The following is an 8520-nucleotide window of genomic DNA, read 5'->3' on the forward strand; positions in this document are numbered from 1 at the left end:
GTTGAACTTGTTTGCTTCATGTTAGAGATCCTGTTAGGTTTTATTCATGCTCACATTATTTGTACTCAGTCATAGAAATTATTGTACATATTTACCTCAGTCTCTATTATTTGCTAATATGCTGTGATACTTGATGTGGGTTGTGTTCCCTTATTTGTTGATGATGGTGAGGCTAGTGAGGTACATGACTGAGTGAGGCCGAGGGCCTGGTTGTGAGGATATTAATACCATAGCGCGTGAGTTGTCCGCGTAGCACGTGAGTTGACCGTGCGGGTCCAGGTATTGATACCATAGCGCGTGAGTTGTCCGCGTAGCACGTGAGTTGACCGTGCGGATCCAGGTATTGATATGGTAGCACGTGAGTTGTCCGTGCTTAGAGCTTGGGCTTTGGGAGCCCCTCCGGAGTCTGTACACACCCCCAGTGAGCGCAGAGTGTTGAGTGTATTGAGTGTTGAGTGTTGAGTGCTGAGTGCGAGTGATGAGCGATGGAGTGACACTACTGTGAGGTTGCATTTACTTTTGATGTTGCTGCATTACCTGTTAATTTCTTCGTGACAATTACTGAATTATGGAATTCACCTGTTTATTCTTGTTATATTTAAATTGTGAAAAATAAATAATTGGACTGTTTTACTTAGCTCGTCACTACTGCTCAGTTCCTTAGTTATTTCTGTTACTACTGAGGTGGTTGTACTCATACTACACCCTGCACTTTATGTGCAGATCCTAGTGAGTTAGAGCGCGGCGATCGTTGATTTCAAGCCGGCTATCTGTGGAGATTGCAAGGTAGCTGCCAGCATCCGCAGGACCTTGTTACTCCTCTTGTCATTTCTTCTTTTGGACAGTTAGACAGTTTATATATCTTAGTTTATAGTTTTAGACGCTCATGACTTAGTGACACCCCGATGTTTGGGACTCGTTTTCGTATTTTACATTATTTATATTTAGAGTTTGTTTAGTTTATCAGGAATTAAATTATTGAAAATATTTTATTAAGTTCTTATAATCAGATTAGTAGTAATTTTGGGAATAGGCTTGCCTTGTAACACGATAGGCGCCATCGCGACCAAGGGTAGATTTTGGGTCGTGACAACGACGTCCCTTAGCGAAATGTCGTTCGCCTTTTTTACCCTTTATATTTTAATTTTACAATGAACAAAATAGTAATTTAAGTTACTTTTCTAATATTTAGGACTTTAAAATCAATTAAATTTGTGCCCTTAGCGAAATGTCGTTCGCCTTTTTTACCTTTTAAATTTTAATTTTACAATGAACAAAATAATAATTTAAGTTACTTTTCTAATATTTAGGACTTTAAATCAATTAAATTTTGGCTATTATATCTTACCTTATTGAATTAGGTCCTGATATTTAAGAGTTTAAATTCAATTGAGATTTTACTTCAAATAAGGAAATGATCCCTTTTATTTTAAAATAGTACTATTTTATATTATTCTACTAACACTAAAAGATCTAATATCTAAGGTTTCTTTACAATAAAAATAACTTTTTATTTTTCTTTTAGGCAATAGTATAGTCGTTAATGCAATACAACCAAATCATCACCGGCATTTATCATTAATGCAATACAACTAAATCATCATCGGCAGAATACACACAACTCTACATAATACAAATAAAATATATAAACATATATATAATAGGAAAAACTCTAAGTACGTGCTACTAATATTGTCACCACTAATATTTTTAGGAGGTGCGTGTATGGCCAATCTTTTCATTCCCAATCTTTAAAAGACCAAAATATTTGATTTTTTATTTGTATTGTTTGATAAATATTTAAAAACATGCTAAAAGTATTTTTATTTTTTGTTTTCAAGTCATATGAACAATATAATTTTCGTAAAATATTTTGACATATGTCCCCTTAAATTACAATTAGGCATCTAAAAACTTTGGTGAGACATAATTTTTTTCATTTATTGAGCTAATTAATGAGAATAATATCCATTATTTTTAGGAATTTTTCTTTGAATTTCATTTTATAATATTATATAACTCAATACATAGTCTAATAGCTTGTTTGGCCAAGCTTCTTTTTGGCCAAAAGTGTTTTTTTTGGCCAAAAGTACTTTTGGCCAAAAATTAAGGTGTTTGGCCAAGCTTTTGGAAGGAAAAAAAGTGCTTTTGAAGAGAAGCAGAAATAAGTAGCTTCTCTCCAAAAGCACTTTTTTGAGAAGCACTTTTGAGAAAAATATACTTAGAAGCAGTTTTTTAAAGCTTGGCCAAACACTAATTGCTGCTCAGAAGTGCTTTTCAAACTAATTAGCCAGACACAAACTGCTTCTCACTAAAAGTACTTTTGAAAAAAGCACTTTTGAAAAAAAAAAACTTTTCAAAATAAGCTGATTTTTGCAGCTTGGCCAAACAGGCTATAATATTTACGTGATTCTTAAAAAGTATGGGTAAACACGCGAAGCGCGTACCCTGAGACTAGTTTATATTGAAATATCCTAATACTTTTAGCTAGCGTTCGGTCACAGATTTATTTTGAAAAATCTGATTTGGGTGAAGTTTGGTTTGAAGATGAAAATGTTTTTGGCATACGTTTTCAAAATATATTTTCCAACTTTATTTTGAAAAAATATGTATATAATTCTTAAGTTTTGGGATTTTGGCCCAAAACAAGCTCAATAGCTAATTTTGGAGTTTGAGATTTGAGATTTAGCCAAAATATGAGCAAAATTTATGTTTTAAAAATAAATTCCAAATTTATTTTGGCAAAACTCATGGCCAAATAGGGTTTATTCGTTTACCGTTAGTAAAAAGCCTAAGCCAACCGATTACACAAAAGACTCAAGTCAGACGTTAGGTTTAGTCGACGTTAGGTTAGGGTTTTCAATTTCTCACTTCTCATTTCTCCCTCATCGACGAGAACGACGAAGTTGCGACTGCTCCGACGACGGCTCTCCGTCCTCGCCGTCTCCTCTCGGCAAGAATTCAAGTTTTTCAACACTCAACAGGTTCTCATTCCTCAATTTTCATCATTTTGGTAGATTCTGACTCTAGCTCTAGGTTTATGCCCTCTCTGTTTTTTGCTGTTTCTGACCTAGTAGGAAAAGAGAAATTGTCTCTTGTAAGTATTTGTTACTTAATATTTTATGATTATGAATCCAATTATAAAATCGAATGGTTTGTCCAAATAAAGGTCATGTGATTTTGCATTATTGTAGGCAAAATGAGGCTTTTCATCAAATGGACTGCGAATGCTTGCTTATCTCGTTCCTCTAATCAGTATCCTCAAGTTTTCCGGACCTTTTCTGCACTTCCAGATTTTGGTAGGTATATTTATTCAATTCTCTATCAAATATCGTAGTTTGTCCTTCCAAATTTGCCATTTTTATAACTGAAAAATGTGCAAATTTTAGTTTTTTTTTTGAGTTTATTTTGAATTCTGTTATCGTTGTTCAGGAATTTTTTAATTCACCTAACTAAGCTTAAAGTTTCTGCCTTCAGATAGACACAATTTTTTTTAGGTATTTATGTTCTGTTTTGATACTTGTTTAATTTTTTTAAGCAAAAAGATTTAAACCTTTGATTAAATGTTCGAAATGAGGTATGTGCTTGTTAGTCTACAAAACTATAGGACACTATGTTTTTGATGATTGAATATCACTTGAAGAGTGAAAGATTCTACGACTTGACCAACCTTTTTTTTTGTGCTAATTTTTCTCATAATTTGAGGAGTGGAGATAGCCAGCTTTTAGACAAACTATTCATGTGTTTCTATTCTCAAAGAATTATAAGTTGCATAGCTTGAGGAGGATCCAAGAAGTATGTATTTTTTGTAAAATAAGGAGTAGATCACAATTTAATGTAGAATAAGGGCTATAGTATTGGAATTTGACCTGCTCCCCTTTGTACGACCATGGTATTCTTGCCCTGGTTGCTTTTGGCTTAAAAAGGATGTGCTGAGAGTGAGAATCGCTTTGAAACTCTAGGAGAACGGACGTGTAAGGGTGAGGTGTATAAAAGCACTTCTTTAGTGCTTTACTGAATACAAATTTTACTATTTCTCAACCCAAAAAAAGACCTTTGAGGTCAAGTACTAATGCTATGACATTAAATGCGGAGGATCTTCCCTTGTCTGAATGAATCTCTTGGATGAAGAGTGTTCATAAATGTTGTTATTTAAGAAAAGTGGCGAGGAAAAAGTAAAGGGTAGAGAACAAAGAATAAATAAGGGTCTATTACGAGACTCACCTTTGGCTGTCATCTCATTTAAGTGTATTATTATGCATCATCCCTGAAAGAACACTTGAAAAAATTGTTGAGATGTAAACATCTGAACACATTGGAGACACAATGAAAATGTGCACCCTGTGATTGAACAGCAGAAAGAATTCTAACATGGTCAAGCATCTTTTGGATACATGATGTTTGACTGGCCACACTTTTCTTTTGGGAATTGTCTGCCTTTCATATTGTACGAACTAAACTGACATTATGAGTCTTTATTCTGGAAATCATAATGTGTTTCTTCAACATTGGTCGTCATCAACTATTTCATGTATGTTCATTTTCTCTTTTTTTATCTACATCCCTGGTAATGGACAACTTTACTTGTCCCTGCTCAGCCCCTGATGATAAGCAAAACAACTCATTTGAGTCCACTGAAGACTTTGAAAGACGAATTTTCGGTGATAATACCGGAAACAGGCCAAGTCCAAACTCCTTTTTCAGAAAGCTTGATAGGGCTGAAAAGTCTTACGATAGATCTGGTCCGGGCTCCACATTCAGTACTGGAAACAGATCTAGTTTCCTCGATGGTCTGGATGAGAGTTTTGATTCATTATCAGATGGGATGGATGGTAAACTGAAGGAAGCAGCCACATATTTTAAGTTTGATCCTGATGAAATAGATAAGGATGATTATGCTTACAGAGCAGATATGACCTTTTGGCCCGGGAACACTTATGATATCAAGGTATGATTAAGAGGTAGCATTTCTTGCATGCATTCAGCATCTTGAGTGTCATATTTTAATATGAGGATGTCTCAGTGTGTTTTGTGTATATTTTGCACCCGTTTTTGCATGTAAACAGCTTCCATGAAACATTTAAATGTTTGAGCTGTGCTAGAATTGTATGTTCTAAACGTTTATTCCTAGTATACCGTGTTTTCATACCTCGTTCTCTGTGGCACGAGCAGAACTATGGATGGCATTGATTTGTCGCCATAATTCAACCAGCTCTCTTTTGCACTGTTAGAATCTATGGTGCTCTTATGTCCACCTCTAAGCTTTTCATTATTATCTGCAGGATCTTGATCTTAGAAAACCAGGAGTTCGCAAGCCCATGAAAAGGGATGAATTTGAAACTACGACAGAGGAAGTTTTACGCAAAGCTGATTTCAGGGTTAGTATTATTGGTTCCACATCTTTTTGACCATATATGTCTTTAACATGTAACTGTGTATGCACCCAACTATCTACATGTGGAAACACCATCAAATATGTATATTGTTCATTGTTACCGAGTTCCCAAGTACTTGGATGTTGTCTTGAACTTTCTGACTCCTTATCTGATTTATACGTTTAACAAATTTGCAAATTCAGAATGTGAGGTTCCTAGCTAACTTCATCACGGAGGCTGGAATTATTATCAAGAGGAGCAAGGTTCGTAATTAAATCCATCAACTAGTTGATTCAGGGACCAAATACGTGAAATGTCTCTTATTTTTTTCTTTTTGGTCATGTATAGACTAAAATTAGTGCTAAGGCTCAAAGAAAGATTTCCAGGGAGATCAAAACTGCCCGAGCTTTTGGCCTGATGCCTTTCACCACTATGGGAACAAAGCAGTTTGTATTTGGCAGAACAATGGAGAACCTTGATGCAGATTATGAATATGAGCTGTACGATCCAAATTTTGTCGATACAGACACTACTCGGGAGCCTCTTTAAGCCTGCAAAATACTATTACTAGTTATTTGCTTTATCCAAGGTGTATGTTATCCCTGAGTATCTCAGCTGTGGCGATGAAATCCCTGTAAACGATGCTCTCTATTAGCTGAGATTTTGTTTCAAATTACATAGGGCTTATTACAGAATACACATGGGTTTCATTTGGACTAATTTCAGATTATAGGAGACTGCAGCTTTAGGGAATGCCGAAATTTAACAGTGTTGACAGTGTGTTCATCCATTCTTGTTATTTACATTGCTGCAAGTTTATGAAATTCATGAAACAGCATAATCATCAATAAGAATTTACAGTCTTTTCAGTTTGGTTCCTGTCATAGTAGCAGAACTAACAGTAGTGTATCAAGTTGATGCTGCTGCCCATTTTTGTTTGGTCATTCGATTTATTTCTAACTCACTGATGAAGAGTTGCATAGAAGATTCTTTTGATAGTTCTTGCACACATCATCCTTTTTTGCTGTTTTAGACTTTTTCCATAAGTGGTGATTTTTAGTACAAAGTAATTGCCCTTTTCAGTTTATGCTTGTTCATAGTCAGGGACGAAGTCTGAAGCCTACATACTAGGTTCGGCTGAACCTGGTAGCTTTAGCTCCAACAGTTGAATTTGTGTTAAGAATTTCATTAAATATCCATAAAGTTGAAATCATGGATTCCTGTGCTTGATCTTGTTTCTTCTAAACTTCTTTGAGATGCTGAATTGTGTCCATCTCATTACCCAGTACAGGCACAGTGTATGATATTAGTTGGTAAGACGTATTGTTGGGATTAGCAATGCAGGTTTTTACTTATATGGTGAATCGCGGAATTGTTTGTTAGAGTCACGACATTGAGCTTATGCTTGAGTTCAAGTTTCTATAGATACATCACATACTATGCTCCTGTATTACCTCCTCAACCCAAATTGGAGTTGGAGCAGTTGTCTTATTGATTCAAAGGTGTTAGTAAAGGCCTTTTCTGTAACTTGCTAGTATAGTTATGAGTCATTGCTGATGCCTTACCGAGGTCATGACCCACGATAGGAAGGTGTGGAGGTCGAGGATTAAGGTGGTAGGTTGACGGGTAGTTGTGAATTTCTCCTACTCCTAGGCTTACCAGTAATACTAGTACTAGTCTGGTATACTCTTAGTACTATTATGAATCGTAAGAGTACTTGTGCAATAAGGTAGTTCTGAAGATCCAACTTAATCAATTGAAGAATAGGTTCTTGAAGATGAAGCTGCTCGAGTTCTTTAGTTGTTAGGTTGAGTCTTTTGTTCTGATTCGTACCTGTTTGCTTTCATAAAAGTTTTGTAATAGGTTATCATTAGGAATTTGTTTCTGTTAGCTTTCTAGGCTAGAGTTAGTCTAGAAATGGATTACTACAATTGGGTTGATTGTAGGGGTTAGGGTACTAGAGTTAGTTCCCTTCGTTATTGAGTTGTAACCTAAAAACTACTCTTTGAAGTTAGTGGAGATTTGCAGGGTAGGTCATGGTTTTTACTCCGTTGAGCCAGGAGGTTTTTCACGTAAAAATCTATGTTGATTACTTTTCCGCAATTATTTTTATTTCAGTCTGCTTAACTAGTTCAAAGAACTAGGTTCTTTGAAAACACGAAAATCAAGCAAGACATAATTCAACCTCCCTTCTTGTGTATAGGTGTAGTACAAATTAACAATATTTCATAACGAAATACTTAAATCATTCATAAAATCCTCAAGAGTTATAACATAAATAATATTATTTTAATTCAATTGTCAGATGACGACATCATGATCAGTAAAAGAAATTTACGGTCTTCTAATGGATATCCAATCAATGTGCCGCACAAGTGTGCATGTTGACTAAGAAATATATAAGTTTTTAGGTACATACTATGGCTTAATAAAAAAAACTTACGTCATGCAAGATCTCCAAAAGTAGACATAATTACAGAACAATAATAAGAACTAAAAAAAATGGTTATGGACAAAAAGTACTTGTAGTTTCAAAATAAGGGCAGAAACTTGATTTCTCTCATGTAATGTAACTCATGATCTCTCAAGTCTCAACCAACACATATTTCCGTTCAATTAGTTCAATTTCAATAGTTTCCTTTCTTTCGAACATAACCACATCTATTGGTCTGATTACTTCAAGTCGTTCAAGGCTTGAAACTAATGTAGCACACATTGAAATAAAAAGTGGAAACAAATAGGCTTCAATATGACTTAATAAAATTAAATTCGAACATCATTTCTATTTTGATCATTTCTTAGATTATGCTGAATGTATCATATACTGTTTTTCTTTACTTTATTAAGTTTAACACATTTGATTCAGTAATACCCGACCGTTATCTAGTGGTTTGAGAAAGCAAATCGAGACATTCAGAAAGAGAGCTCTCACCGATAAATTTTCCTCCACGTACGGGGTGTGGATCATTGAATTATACTTTATTGTAACATACAAATATGAGCATGAAGACAACACAGACACTCTCTTCTTTGATAAACTGAAGATAATTTATCCAATACATCATTTTTCATCATCCACTAAGTAATAGAAATACTTATGTTATTCCTATGTTCTCAAACCACATTATTTTGCTACAAATTATCC

General features: G+C 34.8%; 1 protein-coding gene across 1 annotated transcript; it reads left to right on the forward strand.

Moving 5' to 3' along the window:
- Nucleotides 1-2808: 2808 nt before the first annotated feature.
- Nucleotides 2809-6247, forward strand: LOC109212536. The gene is made up of 6 exons (XM_019376186.1): nucleotides 2809-2984; nucleotides 3195-3299; nucleotides 4599-4948; nucleotides 5283-5378; nucleotides 5579-5638; nucleotides 5724-6247. The coding sequence occupies exons 2-6, from the start codon at nucleotides 3200-3202 to the stop codon at nucleotides 5922-5924; spliced, it is 807 nt and encodes a 268-aa protein (XP_019231731.1). The 5' UTR covers nucleotides 2809-2984; nucleotides 3195-3199; the 3' UTR covers nucleotides 5925-6247.
- The last annotated feature ends 2273 nt before the right edge of the window (nucleotides 6248-8520 follow it).

The sequence above is a fragment of the Nicotiana attenuata genome, unplaced genomic scaffold (assembly GCF_001879085.1).
Source record: "Nicotiana attenuata strain UT unplaced genomic scaffold, NIATTr2, whole genome shotgun sequence".
In the NCBI taxonomy this organism is placed as follows: Eukaryota; Viridiplantae; Streptophyta; class Magnoliopsida; order Solanales; family Solanaceae; genus Nicotiana; species Nicotiana attenuata.

What these genes read in the sequence shown, in the direction of transcription:
- LOC109212536 (XM_019376186.1), top strand. Translation starts at nt 3,200, where the DNA reads ATGAGGCTTTTCATCAAATGGACTGCGAATGCTTGCTTATCTCGTTCC. An exon ending in TTCTGCACTTCCAGATTTTG is followed by an intron (nt 3,300 to 4,598) that starts GTAGGTATATTT and finishes GTCCCTGCTCAG; the next exon opens with CCCCTGATGATAAGCAAAAC. An exon ending in TACGCAAAGCTGATTTCAGG is followed by an intron (nt 5,379 to 5,578) that starts GTTAGTATTATT and finishes TTGCAAATTCAG; the next exon opens with AATGTGAGGTTCCTAGCTAA.